The 16,801-nt window shown below is 40.0% G+C and overlaps 1 protein-coding gene across 8 annotated transcripts in view; it reads left to right on the top strand.

Annotated features, from left to right (window-relative positions):
- The window catches only part of LOC124863932 (MAGUK p55 subfamily member 3-like), a 44,152-nt gene extending 31,339 nt beyond the window's left edge, over nt 1–12,813 (top strand). The window contains exons 11-21 of one of the 8 annotated variants that reach the window (XM_047358500.1): nt 3,752–3,816; nt 4,571–4,588; nt 5,190–5,282; nt 8,295–8,309; nt 8,851–8,916; nt 9,388–9,543; nt 9,633–9,713; nt 9,805–9,898; nt 11,222–11,330; nt 11,511–11,639; nt 12,634–12,813. In XM_047358500.1, coding sequence (XP_047214456.1) covers nt 3,752–3,816; nt 4,571–4,588; nt 5,190–5,282; nt 8,295–8,309; nt 8,851–8,916; nt 9,388–9,543; nt 9,633–9,713; nt 9,805–9,898; nt 11,222–11,330; nt 11,511–11,639; nt 12,634–12,813 — 1,006 coding nt within the window. The remainder of the gene's footprint in view (nt 1–3,751; nt 3,817–4,570; nt 4,589–5,189; nt 5,283–8,294; nt 8,310–8,850; nt 8,917–9,387; nt 9,544–9,632; nt 9,714–9,804; nt 9,899–11,221; nt 11,331–11,510; nt 11,640–12,633) is intronic. The other 7 variants (XM_047358502.1, XM_047358501.1, XM_047358503.1 and 4 more) reach the window with 7 other exon arrangements.
- The last annotated feature ends 3,988 nt before the right edge of the window (nt 12,814–16,801 follow it).

The raw sequence follows: 16,801 nt of genomic DNA on the forward strand, positions 1-16,801 counted from the left end.
GCAACCACTGTTATTTTGCACATTAATCCTATCTGTAAAGTTTCTAAACAATACAGTTTTTGCTGTTTACAGTGACAGGGATGTATTTTCTTGAATCGTGTATTGCACATAATAGGATGAGAATTAAGATAAAGTATTGGTTTGATACTAATAAATTTAATGTTAAATTCATGACTAAAATAAAGTTAGTAATTTTAGCGTTATTTGTAGTTTACCGCTTTGCTGTGGCTGTCATTTTCGTAGACAGAAAGAAACTGACTCCTTCAGATGACGTCTTTCAACAAATCCTTCTTGATACTGGCGGAGGTTGCTGAAGACACTCATCCTTTAAGTGGAGTAAATAGGAGTTTTTTCCCATAGAACATTTTCATGAGAAAAATATAACCAAGCACTTTGAAGACGTTCTGATGCTGGGGGGCGATGTGATGAAATATGTGGGTTGATACACCTAACAACCAAACATTTAGAATTATCCACTTTCAACGTAGGCATACTTGAGCTTGGACTACAAAATCGCAGCGAGAAATAAAGATTGCGGCTACGCAAAATTGGTGCCCGGAAGTCCATGACCTTATTTAGCTGTTCCGCAGCAAATACTGTTAACAGTTCATAAAACGTAATAGAGAATAGAGAAAACTGAACGGACTGAAGAATATGACCTAAACAGAATATAAAGATATCTATACAGCACCTGGGGAGACAACATTCAACTTTTTGGCACTTCTACAGACTCCATGTACACAACAAAATGTATATAAGGGCTAAGAAACTGGATTTTGCATGATCTTTTTAAATCATAGTAAAACCTGGAATTTGTGACCATATTTTATCTAATCCGAAGATTGTTAACCATTAACAAATAAACTTTAGAGTTATGATGTTGAAATAGAAAGAAAAGTGTGGTTAGCCAGATGACCTCAATCACATAGAAACATCAAATCAAAAACGCCAAAGTCAATTGAATTAATGCATAAAGAAAAATATGTATTAACTCAGGCTTCATCATATATTTTATTCCTTCACATAATGTACTGTAAGAAGAGAAATGTTTAAAAGTGACAAAATAAAATGTTTTATTCTTCAAAAAGAGACAAAAAATTTGAAAAGTGTAAAGTTAATTACCAAGAGCCTACAAATGCACTAAACTGAACATATTAAAGTTTCAGGACAACTTTTAGTTGTAGTAGCTTTTCAAACATCCTTAATTTTTATAAGGTGAAACAAATTTGTTCCCAGTAAATATCAGAATATTGTTTGAAACTGATTAAAGTATTTATGACTTCCAGTAAGGATTATGGTAAAGCAACAATGTGTTTCAGTTAAACGAGTGAATCCACTGACTAATGTCTACTAAGATGTAAAAATCTTAACGCATTAAAATGATTAAATACAAGTTTATAAGCAAGGTCATTACTTCATACAAATCAACACATAAGAGTGTGCATAATGAAATGTTGGAAAAGACGAAACAAAAACAGAATCCGGACATTTGTTGAATGTCTGATTTTGTTTTGGTTGTTGAGCTTTTGCATTGGTTATTGAAGGCGGTGCGTAGATTATTTCTTTCTTCTAAAAAATTCAGGTGATTTGTGATGAGGGTAAATATGTCTAAGCTGATGCTTCAGCCTTCACCCTTTTTCATTTTAAAAATGTATTTATCTTTGTTTGATTCTGTATATTTACCTTGTATTCATTGACCACTATCTTCACTATTGTTGGATCGTATGTGGACAAATCTTAGGGCGTTGCTTCAGACATAATTTATTGACAAGATTTTCATCATTTTGACTAGTTCAGTGGGGACATTGGCCACCCCCACTTTACGGCCCTGCCCCGCCCCACATTGGGTCCCAGCAGACAGTCATGCGTGCTGGACCCAACTGTGCCAATGTCTCTCTGGCTATCCGTCTCTGGGCCGGATTCACTAAACATTTGTGCCTCTTAAAACTGGACAGCATGGGCAAAAAACAGTGCAGCATGACTTATTAACATGTGCAACAAGATCAGAAGCGTGAAATAACACCCGCTGTCTAGTTAACACACTTCATGAAAATGCATTAGCCTACTGGACTCAATGCAAAGTTGTGAAATTCTGGGAGGAGTGGATGCAAATATGTTTATTTAACACCTGCACCGAAAGCTGCAAATAATTGAGTTCTTTCTCTCTCCTTTCACTGCTCTATCAGAGCAGTGTCCATCCTCGGCGTCCTAAACAGAGGAGTGGACATTATGTCCAGATGTTGTCTTCGACACGGGGGACCGGAGGCTCCATCCCAACCTGATCTATCAGATCTGGAGCGTTTTCCCATGTAGCGAACAGTTCCCCTCTGCTGTGGAGCTTGACGCCTTACGGGGGTTGTTACACTGCGTCATTACACATGATACAGCTGCTGATTTTCTTTGTTCTAGACTGTTACAGTTTGTTAACCTTTGTCATCACTAGTTGTCATTATTTCTCCTCTCTGTTCAGCTGCACCAGAAGCCTCTTAGGGCGTAATTGCACATGCCAAGTTTGAAGTTGTTCAGCAACCAGATGCTTTATGTTTGGGGTTGGACAGACCCAAAGAGGCAAAGACTACATCCTGCTTTTCCACTAACCCACTAGCGATAGTCTTAAAGGGTGAAACCTTTATGATATAGAACGCTGGTTACCTACTGTAACTCCAGATTCTGTGAGCTCCAGTCCTTTAAACTCTGGGCTTCACTGGTTCCTAAAGGCTGAAGAAAACGTTATTTGGGAACTGATTGTCCAGTCCCAGTATAATTTATACTCAGTGTAACTGGGGTCCCACTTAGCAGGTGGGAGGGAAAAACCTTTTTTTAGTGCTGTGTGCAAAGAGTAAACATGAAGGAAATACACAAATACAGACTGTAAAGGGCACATTTTTAAAAGGGAGCAGGAGGAAGGATGGTTCTGGGCTAAAGCCTTTAATGTTTCAAAACCCTAAAAACGCCCCTCTAGTATACGCACCAACATGACCCTGTGACAAAACGGATCAACAAAATAAAGTGCATGGTCTGAAATACAGTTTCGCAGGCGGTGCAGACACAAGGGAGCTGTGATTGTTAAGAACTGGCTACATAAATTCCAGCTGCACAGGTAGTTGGGTGTGCAGTTTGCCAAATTTTAGACAGTAGACCAACAATGGGTTTTGGATGTTGAGTTTTACGTCACCAGACCCCCCTGACTGGGGGTCTGGTGACGTCGGGACATCCCTGTTAGGTAATGCCTGGCCTAAAAACATATTTACTAGAATATGAAACTATTATCTTTGGTAGTTTTCATAGATTTAGTTAAAGAACTAAATAGTGATTTTTCGACATACTGTTAGTATCAAAATTCTTACAGACCCTGTTTAAAAATGGAAAAAAAAGTATCACAAAAAAGCCTGAAATAATTCCATTAAGAGGCTGAAAATAAATAAAAAGCAGCCAAACTCCAAAGGAAAACCTCTAGAGAGCCTGGTAAATGTTTGATCAACCCAGCATTAAAAACATATCTGGCTCCATGGATGCGAAACATAAAAAAATAAAGTATGGCTTTTGCCCAGTACTATATAACTGCTAAATGTTACATACAGCTGTCTTGCATTACTGAATCTGGTAATCCTTTGTGTCATAATCTGTCAATGTTTGCTCTGTCTTCTGTTCTTGACAATCCCCTCTTACTTTCTGCTTACTCTCCTCTCTGGCCCTGTTGTTTCCCCACCTGCCTTTATCCTCTTTGGCTCTATGCGGCACATCCCTCCAGGCGACTGGCCTACAGGATGAAAATGGGCACGCTTCCGAATCCAAAATCCCCTAAAAAGCCTGCTTGTAAGTTTCTGCTTCTCAGGATTTCACCTTGTTGTCTATTATTACGCATTCACAGTTTACAACCAGCAGCCCCACCCTTACCTCTCCTTTCATCACTAATTTAATAAGTCATTACAGCCTAATAATATCTCTTAGACATGTATTGACCTTAGCTATTTATTGGTATGCTTATATCTTTGATCCATTAGCATCCAGTCTTCATCCTCTGATGCAGGCATGTTTTTGTAAGGGATGAGGGAGAGAAGTAGGGAGGATCACAGATATGAATTAATCTCTTTAATGTTTATTCCATCTGGCCAAGCCTAAGTTCAGCCTAAGTTGATCCACACAGTAAAACAGCTGTTCATTGCATCCATAATATACCACACTTCTCACTTGATGCTATACATTCAGGAGAGGCTGTTTTGTGGTGCATTAACTGTATGCCAACCGATTACGTCTGGGCCAGAGGGAGACAGGAGCTTAGCAGGATGCAGCTCGCTGTTCTACTTTAGGCAGCAGCAGCAAACCTGCAGGGACTCTCCAGTTCTCCATCCATGCTCCTCCTGCTGAGTTTATTCAACCAAATCCTGGCATAAGCTTTTAAAAATGAGCATCTTCGTTCTTGTCTTTGACGTCATCTAAGCGATAGTCTACATATGTTCAGTTTTATAAAAACCTAATCCACAATATTAGCTGTCTATATGTATATAAAATACCGTTCCTTTGCTGTCTTTAATTGTGTTTCACTCTTCTTTGCTGCATTCCGCATCAGCTGAAGGATGTGACAAAGGTGGGTAGATGTGCAGCCACAAACACCACACACACATCCATCCACTACATGTATGCAGATCATGAGGCCTTAAAGGTTGATGTGTTTATGTGAGGGTGAAGGGATTCCTGCAGCTTGAAGCTTAATTCCTCCCTTCCTGCTGCTGGAGCATCAGGGCACATTCATGTGATTTAGGTTTGTGTTGTACATTTACTGCAGCAGGTGATGCACAGGTAGAGCAGCTACCACTGGAGACATGAGCTTAACTCAGCAAAAGGCTGTTAGGCAAAAATAGCTTCTGTTCTCTTTTGAGTTATACTCATTTTTTATTTTCCATTTTCCTCTTTACAATATTCCCTGTTTTTTCTTATTTCCTAAACTCTGTGCATCTTGTCATGTAAACAGAAATAATTTTCAATGAATAATGTTAAGGAGTTTTGTTCCTAGAATTTATGGTACAAACGGGCACAGTTCCAACCTGGCATAAGTATTTGTTAGTCATTCTTGGCTCCAACAGAGCTGCATCTCCACCTGTCGTCTGCCTGTCTGCATCCTGTTAGGCCGTACCTCCCTCTCCATCTTCCTCGGCCCATTCTCCCTCCCCTCTCTTTAATTTTTCCAGGTCTCTTACCCAATGCTTACCCCCCTCTCTACCCTGCATGCCTCCTTACAGAGGACTGTGACTGTGAAGGCTATTTCAATGGACAGTACATAGGTGAGAGTGTGCACACCTTTCTCCAACTTCCTTTCTGCCTGCTGCGGCCTGGCTGTGCGCTGCTACCCTCTGGGCTTTGGGTTGGGGGTCAAAATGACTTTTTTTTTTTTTTAGGTTGAACTGTCTTGAGTAAAACAATATTGATATGGTCTCCATAATACTGTTGGTTCACACAAGTGGACTCTATTCACCAAGACTTCTGTTTCAAGAAAAAGGTTACTGAAGAGAAAGCCATGATGCACATCTCAGATTTTTAATTGTAAATAAAATAGAAAACAAATGTATTTTCCTTCGACACAATTACAGTGGAAACCAGGTATTTACATACACTGTATAAAAACATGCGCAACCATATTAAATCCGACCATTTTTGATCTGTTTTGGGTGAAGTGCACCCATCCCTCCTGCAGTATAACACCTGCACAACATGCTTTGGGATGATGTTCTCATGCTTGCAATCTCTCCCTCTTTTTCTTCCAAATGTAATAATTGTCATTATGGCAGACCCAGGAAATGTCCCTGAACTTTAATGTCTTTTTCCTTGGGTGTATTTGCTGTAATATAGCATTTTATGCTGCTTTTGGAGGAACTGTCTTCTTCTTTGCTGAGAGGCTTTCAGCCCATGTTGGTACTGGACTTGTTTCACTGTGGATGATATATATGCATGTGTATTATTGTTTGAACACATGAAACATGGCACCTTCAGGCATCTGGAAATTGTCCTCAAGAATGAACCAGAACTGTGGATGTCCACAGTTCTCTTCCAAATATTCTGTCTGGTTTCTTTACATTTCTTTTCCACAAGCAAGCAGTGTGTTTAAGCTGTTGCCTTAAAATATACAGGTCCTTCTCAAAATATTAGCATATTGTGATAAAGTTCATTATTTTCCATAATGTCATGATGAAAATTTAACATTCATATATTTTAGATTCATTGCACACTAACTGAAATATTTCAGGTCTTTTATTGTCTTAATACGGATGATTTTGGCATACAGCTCATGAAAACCCAAAATTCCTATCTCACAAAATTAGCATATCATTAAAAGGGTCTCTAAACGAGCTATGAACCTAATCATCTAAATCAACGAGTTAACTCTAAACACCTGCAAAAGATTCCTGAGGCCTTTAAAACTCCCAGCCTGGTTCATCACTCAAAACCCCAATCATGGGTAAGACTGCCGACCTGACTGCTGTCCAGAAGGCCACTATTGACACCCTCAAGCAAGAGGGTAAGACACAGAAAGACATTTCTGAACAAATAGGCTGTTCCCAGAGTGCTGTATCAAGGCACCTCAGTGGGAAGTCTGTGGGAAGGAAAAAGATTGGCAGAAAACGCTGCACAACGAGAAGAGGTGACCGGACCCTGAGGAAGATTGTGGAGAAGGGCCGATTCCAGACCTTGGGGGACCTGCGGAAGCAGTGGACTGAGTCTGGAGTAGAAACATCCAGAGCCACCGTGCACAGGCGTGTGCAGGAAATGGGCTACAGGTGCCGCATTCCCCAGACCTGGGCTACAGAGAAGCAGCACTGGACTGTTGCTCAGTGGTCCAAAGTACTTTTTTTGGATGAAAGCAAATTCTGCATGTCATTCGGAAATCAAGGTGCCAGAGTCTGGAGGAAGACTGGGGAGAAGGAAATGCCAAAATGCCAGAAGTCCAGTGTCAAGTACCCACAGTCAGTGATGGTCTGGGGTGCCGTGTCAGCTGCTGGTGTTGGTCCACTGTGTTTTATCAAGGGCAGGGTCAATGCAGCTAGCTATCAGGAGATTTTGGAGCACTTCATGCTTCCATCTGCTGAAAAGCTTTATGGAGATGAAGATTTCATTTTTCAGCACGACCTGGCACCTGCTCACAGTGCCAAAACCACTGGTAAATGGTTTACTGACCATGGTATCACTGTGCTCAATTGGCCTGCCAACTCTCCTGACCTGAACCCCATAGAGAATCTGTGGGATATTGTGAAGAGAACGTTGAGAGACTCAAGACCCAACACTCTGGATGAGCTAAAGGCCGCTATCGAAGCATCCTGGGCCTCCATAAGACCTCAGCAGTGCCACAGGCTGATTGCCTCCATGCCACGCCGCATTGAAGCAGTCATTTCTGCAAAAGGATTCCCGACCAAGTATTGTGTGCATAACTGTACATGATTATTTGAAGGTTGACGTTTTTTGTATTAAAAACACTTTTCTTTTATTGGTCGGATGAAATATGTTAATTTTGTGAGATAGGAATTTTGGGTTTTCATGAGCTGTATGCCACAATCATCCGTATTAAGACAATAAAAGACCTGAAATATTTCAGTTAGTGTGCAATGAATCTAAAATATATGAATGTTAAATTTTCATCATGACATTATGGAAAATAATGAACTTTATCACAATATTTTGAGAAGGACCTGTATCAACAGGTGCCTCCATTTAACTCAAATATTGTTAATTAGAAACGTAAAGATGTGATATCATCATCCGGGCTTTTCCTAACTGATTAAGGGCAGATTAATCTAAGCGTATTATGTCTGAATTAAAAAACAAATTATATTACTGTGGTATTCCTAAGTAGTCCTAAATGATAAGTGAAACGTTTCATTTTATTTAATGTCAGTGAGAAGAAAATGGTCATCTTTTCATACAGTGCTTATAATTATATGGTTTTAACTGTTTGTGCTATTTAATGTTTGTCTTGCACACAAAACTCGCCAATAATGCGTAAAAAGTTTATGTGTCAAACATTTGAAGAGGTCTTAATTTTTCATTGTATACGAAGTGTCACATCTGAGGTTGCCAGTTGAGTTGCCTGGGTTGGATACAGTCACGGATGTTGCAGACACTTTTATATCAGGTTTTTGTTAAAACAAAATATTTTTAAGAAAGGTGACGGTGAATGATTCATTTACCAATGTTGGACTGTTCTCTGGAAACCAGGCTACATCCTAAAAGGAAAACTTTTACATACATTAATGTACATTCTGAAAATACATAAATGTTAAATTGCATTTCATGTATTCAAATAGAAAGCCAGGCTGTAGGTATGTATGTAAGTGTTACTTTGTGGAGCTAATTCATTAGTCTCCGCTGTAGTTTTACCTCTTCCCTCAAACTCCCTTCTTAAACTTAAACTGAACGTAATTTGCTCTCCCACCCCATCCCACCGCTCAAACGATGCTGAGCACATGGAGTGATCTAAACACAGCCAAAAGCCTGATGCCCCACATTTGCTGTGACATGAAACACCTTAATAAACAGCATTTGTGCTTCCTGTTGACCTGCTTGAAGCCGTAAACCCTCCATCCTCCCTCCCGCTTTCTTTGCCTCACAGTGTTTGGATCCTCCTGAACCTCCCCTCCTCTCTGCCCTGCTTCTAACTAACTGCCCCTGTTGTTGTGGTCACTGCGATGTCCCCCCTCCCACCCTTCCCTAGAACCAGCTACCCTTCACATCCTTCCCCATCCTCATGAGGGCACTTCTGGATTGGACGCATTGCACACTCAACCAGGCATGTTTGTTGCTCGTTCACCCTTATGTGGAGGTGTGAGGCTGGGTTGTGTGATGCTCTAACACTCGTTATAGTTTCTTCTAAGTGTAAAGCAGTGGCGCCCTCCTGTGGCCAGATGTTTTCCTGGGAATTTTATTCAGGTACAGTGGCCGGCTCAATCCTGCAGGTACACACCACTGACAGGGGGGGATCCAGATTGTTCTGACCATGGGAGACACTGTGGTTAGTCCCTGTCCTTTAATGCAGGGTCTCCCAGGGCCAGGCTGTTCTAGGTGTCCTGCCTCAGCACTGTAACCTCTTGCAAACAGCATGTCTGAAACAAAATGACAAATATTAATATTGCCAATAAAATCTCATTTTACAGTAAACCAATACGTACAGGTTTTTATGTTAGTTGCATGTAATACAATTCTCTGTCGCATGAGTTGTTCAAATTCACAGTATCAATAACATCTTCAGATATGGTCCATGTGCACCCCTACAGATGTTTTGACAATGCATGATGCTGGGATTCTTCACTTTGTTTGTAATGCACAAGCTGTGTCTGATGTGTACTTTCTAGCTGACCAGACCTTTCTTATCCTTTTTCTGCATCCGTGGGCTCTCTGTAGCTGGTTTACGGAGGAGCTTCCGGTTGAGTCGTAAGGATCGTCAGGAATCATCTGGAGAGGGCTCGGAGCTTGGAGAGTCAGAATTTCTGACCTATGAGGAGGTAACCCGCTATCAGCAGAGGTCTAACGAGAGGCCACGCCTAGTGGTTCTGATCGGTAAGACTGAACCATTGAAAGCAGATGCGATCTCCTATCATGACTGGAATACTAATACTAGTATGTGCTTTTTACCATCTCTCTTTAAGGTTCTCTTGGAGCGCGAATCAATGAGTTGAAGCAGCGGGTGATAGCTGAAAATCCACATCGTTATGCTGTAGCTGTTCCACGTAAGTCAATCAACATTTTCACACTGAAGCCTACAAGATGGAGGAATGATAAGCAATACATTCCCTGTAAAATTTTCTCTGGTTAACACAGATACTACCAGGCCTAAGAAACCTCATGAGAAAGATGGTGTGGAGTATCACTTTGTCACCAAGCAGCAGTTTGATGCAGACACTTTAAACAACAAGTAGGTTTCCTTGAATCAATGGCGTTTTATTTGAAAACAGATGGATTATATTTTTTAAAGCATTTAATATCTAACCTACAGTAGATAACTCCCATGACAACTTCATGTGAGTCTAGTGTAGTTCCTGATTGGGGTTAAAACTAATGCCTGGTCTAAGCGAGGCCAAGATCAAAGTGGAGTTCTACTGTCTTAAACCATTTCATGTTCATTTATCACATTTTGTCAGAAATTGTTTTAAAAATGTACCAGATAGGGTATCAATTGTGTCATCGCCTAGCATTTATAACCTACCTTACATCCATTTTGTTGTCAGAAAGCAGTGATCTACATTTGTTGTAATTGTGGGCATTTTTATCTCTATCACTATCCTGTAAATGCAGATGAGATTTGGCTCGAGTTTTTTTGTTTTGCCATTTAAACCACGTAGCGATACTGCCAACTACTAAAGGTTAACTTGCAAAAAGGGAAAGAAGCACTCATTTATTGCATATTTTTGATCATTCTCCATGACATGTATATAATTTTAGTTATAACAGAAGTAAAACACCATGTTGCACCTCTGTAATAAAATCCTCATTCTGTTTAATAATCTTCCTGTCTAAAACACATACTGAGGGTGGAATATTTACAGCAGCGACATCTGAAGTCGTACCTCAGGTCCAGTGTACTCCAGAGGAGGTAACTGAGCTGCTTGAATCAGCTGTATTGGAGCATGGACACATCTAAAACCTGCAGGACAGTGGCCCCAGAGCACTTTAGCTGGGCACCCTTGATTTAGAGTGTTTTTGCTCAGAATAACAGAAAAAAAGTGTTCATTTAAAACAATAATTTTGTCTGGTAACTTTATGCTCAGTTTGCATCGCGTCCCTGTACATAAATGTGAAATCAGTTAACAGCTTCTAAGTTTCTGTAACAATTTAAATGTTCTCTTATCAAAAGGTGCTCGATTTACTTACCAGAGACATTTGAGGACAGTGAGCCATTAATGGTACATTACGATCCATTTATACTTGGAAAAAATTACTTTAAACACTTGTGATACGTGTTTTGCACAGGAAGATCATTTGTAGAACACCACTTCCTGCCTTCATTTGCTTTTTTGTTAATATCCATCCAATTCAAACATGACAACATTGTAAAGGTTCATAAGATTGAGTTTTGCCATAAACTGCATTGTTTTTGGACAGAGAAAATGTGCTTTGGTTCTGGCCTTTATCAGGCTAGCCGTTCCACTAACACAGCTTACAACCTTTTACCAGAACCTCTCTTCAAAAAGTCTGAACTATTTCTTTGAAGGAATTATCTATTCCTTTTCCTTCACAGATTTATAGAGCATGGAGAGTATAAGGAGAACCAGTATGGCACCAGTATAGAGGCAATCCGCTCTGTTCAAGCCAAGAATAAGATGTGTATAGTTGATGTTCAGCCTGAGGTGAGAAGAGTTTTTTTTATTTTTTATTTTTAATTCTCGGAATAGCCATCAAAATATTCTATCATGTCAAAATTAGTTACAGGCAGTCTTCAGCAAACAGCTTCTGGCATGTATCCTTGTTGACTTTGCCGATTCGCGTCTTCTCCCTGACCTCAGTATGTAAATGTATCTTCCCTGCAGGCCCTGAAGAGGCTACGAACTGCAGAGTTTAAGCCATGTGTTATATTTGTCAAACCTCGAATTCCCGAGAGCCGACGTCGCCGCAGTGCTGCCACCTCACCAGGAGGGGGAGAGCATGGCCGTCTTACAGTGAGTACTGTTCATTTATATTCAACTCTTTCTAATAAGCTAAATAACAGTGGAGCTTTTAACCTGCAATAGAGAATGAAAGCCATACTTGTGTTTGAGGATTTACATAATATGCTTATTAGCAGACTTTTTACTCAACTATTTTACAATTTATTTGAACCTGTGGTACATTTTTGGCACTTTTGTTCAACTATATCAGTAGTCCCCAGGGCTCTCTGTCCTGCATGTTTTCCTGCTGCCACATATTGAAATTAAATGAATGGGTCATAAACTGGTTTCTGCAGAACTTGGTGGCACACTGAGTAGGTAAAGATTCATTTGAACAGGCAAATTATAAAACATGCAGGGTTTGGGAACTGCTGAACTAGATGATACAGAAGTCATTGTAGTCAGCCAAAGTCAAAGCAAAATGACTGTCGACAAAACACAGACTCCACCTACTAGTTGACTATTTAAGCCCAGTGGTCCAACAAGGGCATTAAAATGCAGCACAAAAATTGAGCCATTTGGCTGATTAGAAATTATTTTGCAAGAACTAATGAGGAAAGGCAATACTAGAAATGGTCACAAATTGTAAGTTAGTACAGGAAAAAGTAATTCCCTCATTGCAGTCCTTTTCTTATATCAGAGTTGGCCAGTGTCCTGCACATTTAGGATGTTTCACCAAAATCTTATGAATGCTTCATTAGCTGGCCACATGACATGCTGAGGCATCAACACGAATTTTTGTGGATATTATATTTTAAGATGTGACCATATTAATTTCAGATAAATAGCAGGAAACAAAAAATGGATTCCATAGGGTCCTAGAAGTTATCAAGATCCTGGAGTTTAAAGTCCCTAAAAGCTTATTGTGCTTTTTCCAAGTTCGGCCACTCGTATCCTGCTTTAGTTGCAGTAACATAACATCATGAAAACCCCCTTCGAAGAGTGCAATTCTAGTTTCTAAAGATCTAAAGAAGAAAGTACAAATATTTTTTTTTGTCTTCAACAGGATGAAGACCTCCAGGAAATGCGTCAGTCTGCCTTTCAGATCGATCAGCAGTATGGACACCTCGTGGACCGTGTGCTGATCAAGGAGGACTCGGCCGGTGCTTGTGCCGAACTGCGAGGCATTTTGGAAAGATTGGAACGCGATTCCTTCTGGGTGCCTCTCATCTGGGTGCAGACCTAAATGCAACACCCACACTCCCTGTATCTTCTGAGGCATCCCACCCAACTCTTGCACTGGTCTTCTCATGAGCCAATACCTCTATACCCCAAGGCTACTGGCCAACCCTAGTCTACTGAACTGTGGCCATCTTATTTACAGCAGCACCACAGGCAGATGAAGTCAAAAAGAAATACCTCAGTTTTGCAGCAGGCTGACCATTTGATTGCCTAAGTTCCCAAAGTAATAAGCAGTTTTGCAATATTGAGAAGCATTTAATGTTGAAATAAAGTTTATACTTACTGAATTCCAGTCCAAGAAGGAGAGCAGATGATGTAATCCCAGTTTTCCTGGAAGGTATCAAATTTGGCTTTTAAAAGTCTGTTGAAGTGCTAACATTTAAAGCATGTAGAATGCTTTTTGACAAGTTTGTAATTTAAGTCATTTATCAGTAATAGTTACAATTCACCTAAATTATATCTGACTCCTAGTAATCTTTTGTGGAAATAGGTAAAGTAAAATCTTCGTCCTACACCACATCTCAAACATTTTATTCCTCATTATCTCAGCTTTTAGTAGCATGATTTATTTTAGTTCTACAGCTTTACTGAACAGCAGCTGCTGAAAGCTTCCGGTTTATTCCTGCCGCTAATGCATCCTGTAAAGCATAAGAGCCTTTCGCACAATCCACTGCAGAAGAGAAAGACATCTGACAATTCGTGATACAGCTAGGCCATTAAGTTACAAATTAAGGAAGTATCCATATGGAATGTGAGGATATTTTCCACTGAACTGGTTTTTGAAATGCATGGTGACAGAGTGCTCACTCTCATTTGTAAAAGCTAAATGTTACTCCTGGTGTGCCAACGAATGAAAGATGTCGTAGCACTTCAATGCAACCTGTTTACCTTCGTCAGTTTGACTGTACAGGTCCTTCTCAAAATATTAGCATATTTCATCCGACCAATAAAAGAAAAGTGTTTTTAATACAAAAAACGTCAACCTTCAAATAATCATGTACAGTTATGCACTCAATACTTGGTCGGGAATCCTTTTGCAGAAATGACTGCTTCAATGCGGCGTGGCATGGAGGCAATCAGCCTGTGGCACTGCTGAGGTCTTATGGAGGCCCAGGATGCTTCGATAGCGGCCTTTAGCTCATCCAGAGTGTTGGGTCTTGAGTCTCTCAACGTTCTCAGGAGAGTTGGCAGGCCAATTGAGCACAGTGATACCATGGTCAGTAAACCATTTACCAGTGGTTTTGGCACTGTGAGCAGGTGCCAGGTCGTGCTGAAAAATGAAATCTTCATCTCCATAAAGCTTTTCAGCAGATGGAAGCATGAAGTGCTCCAAAATCTCCTGATAGCTAGCTGCATTGACCCTGCCCTTGATAAAACACAGTGGACCAACACCAGCAGCTGACACGGCACCCCAGACCATCACTGACTGTGGGTACTTGACACTGGACTTCTGGCATTTTGGCATTTCCTTCTCCCCAGTCTTCCTCCAGACTCTGGCACCTTGATTTCCGAATGACATGCAGAATTTGCTTTCATCCGAAAAAAGTACTTTGGACCACTGAGCAACAGTCCAGTGCTGCTTCTCTGTAGCCCAGGTCAGGCGCTTCTGCCGCTGTTTCTGGTTCAAAAGTGGCTTGACCTGGGGAATGCGGCACCTGTAGCCCATTTCCTGCACACGCCTGTGCACGGTGGCTCTGGATGTTTCTACTCCAGACTCAGTCCACTGCTTCTGCAGGTCCCCCAAGGTCTGGAATCGGCCCTTCTCCACAATCTTCCTCAGGGTCCGGTCACCTCTTCTCGATGTGCAGCGTTTTCTGCCACACTTTTTCCTTCCCACAGACTTCCCACTGAGGTACCTTGATACAGCACTCTGGGAACAGCCTATTCGTTCAGAAATGTCTTTCTGTGTCTTACCCTCTTACTTGAGGGTGTCAATAGTGGCCTTCTGGACAGCAGTCAGGTCAGCAGTCTTACCCATGATTGGGGTTTTGAGTGATGAACCAGGCTGGGAGTTTTAAAGGCCCCAGGAATCTTTTGCAGGTGTTTAGAGTTAACTCGTTGATTCAGATGATTAGGTTTATAGCTCGTTTAGAGACCCTTTTAATGTAATGCTAATTTTGTGAGATAGGAATTTTGGGTTTTCATGAGCTGTATGCCAAAATCATCCGTATTAAGACAATAAAAGACCTGAAATATTTCAGTTAGTGTGCAATGAATCTAAAATATATGAATGTTAAATTTTCATCATGACTTTATGGAAAATAATGAACTTTATCACAATATGCTAATATTTTGAGAAGGACCTGTAAACATTCTGCACATGTTTTCTGTGAATGGATGTTGCAGTGTGTGTGTGTGTGTGTGTTAACATATGTTATGTTGTCCCGTTTGCAAATAGGAATGGATTTTGTACAGTTTCTTGAACATATATGTATTTTTGGCTGAAGAACAGATGTTTGAACTGAATAACTTTTTATGCAGAACAATGTCAGTGGACTTTGATTTTTTTCAATAGGACAGAGGAGAAGAATGTTTGTAGCAACTATGAGCTTTTCTTTAGCATGCCAGTATTATATTAAAACAAAAAAAATCTAAAGACACAAAGCAGATCAGGAATAATCCCATTTTGTGTTGAATGTGAGCATCAAACACTTTCCAGATCACATTTGGTAACTTGTTTATGTCACATGTAATGATGTTTGAGCTGTGTGAACTAAATCGAGAATGTTGACTTTGTAAATTGTCATGTACAAAGTGCCATAATAAAGGAAGCTGACTTAAACTTTTATTTATTTGGTGTTTGCCTCCTTAGAGATTTAAATGTGTGCTTTTACCTTGGCACCATTTTAGACTCCAGTGCAGTCAAGTGCATCCATAACACTGCCAGAGGTCCTTGGCTCTGGTTTTTAAGAGCTCCACACACGTCACATATCTCTTCTGTCAATGTTTTTCAGGTGGTCCTGAGGAGGGATTGTCGGAGTGAAAACAAACTTGGCAAAGACGTTTAAATTCTGTTTACAAAACAAGAGTCAGCATACATTGCTTTTTATGTCTGGTGACAATAAAATTAGGGACTGAAGGACCCTTTACCATCTAAATATTTCTATAATAGTATAGTTTATGTAATAAAAAAACATGCTCTAATCTGGAAAATTGCTCTTACAGGTAAGTTTTTTGGCATCTCTGCAGGTCGCTGTTGACAAAAAACAATTGTCTAACAGTTACAATAGAGATTTAGTGACATCTGGTTCTGAAAATGCCAAACTGTAGAATATCAGACAAGAAGAAGAATTTGCAGTTTTTTGTCTGATCAAAATAATAGTTTCCTTTTTAGGTTTAACCACTAATGTTTCTCTGGAGTTTTTGCAAACAAAAATATAAATTATTTTTACAGCAAGTCTTTAAACATGTCTTTTGCACAAATGCCTTTAAAACAAACGAGTTCACACAAAACCAAAGCTATAATACGAAGTGCTCCAGTTCAAAAAGTGTCAGTTTAGAAAGTAAACATTTTTACCCCAGATTTCAATGAGAGTAGCTACATTAACCTCTGTTCAGTGTGCTTTTCACTAAGAAAAGAAGCTGATGCAGCGATTCCTAGTTCCATAAAACAAGTAGTTGTCTTAGGTTGACATAGGTCATTAAAGACTAGCTGGAGCCTCAGAATGTTTTTTGTATAAGCTTACTCCAGTAAACATTATTTAATTTAAATATTTTAATTAAAAAGAAACAAATTATTGTGACTGTGGTGAAGGTTTTGGGCAACAGAACATACACCTTTAACACAAAGTTTAATGCAGTTTTACTTCTACAAGCAGCCTGGAACTCCTGAAACTGCAGTTGGAAGATTTAATTAAAGCCTGTTACTACTTTTCAATTACCAAAGCTGCCATGCTGAGAAAATGGAGCTATATTATAATTAAAGGTGTGCTGAGGCTGGAAACTGATCCACATTCACTATGGATGCACAAAATATGCTACAATTTTCAAAC

This window comes from Girardinichthys multiradiatus, chromosome Y, assembly GCF_021462225.1.
Source record: "Girardinichthys multiradiatus isolate DD_20200921_A chromosome Y, DD_fGirMul_XY1, whole genome shotgun sequence".
Classification (NCBI taxonomy): domain Eukaryota; kingdom Metazoa; phylum Chordata; class Actinopteri; order Cyprinodontiformes; family Goodeidae; genus Girardinichthys; species Girardinichthys multiradiatus.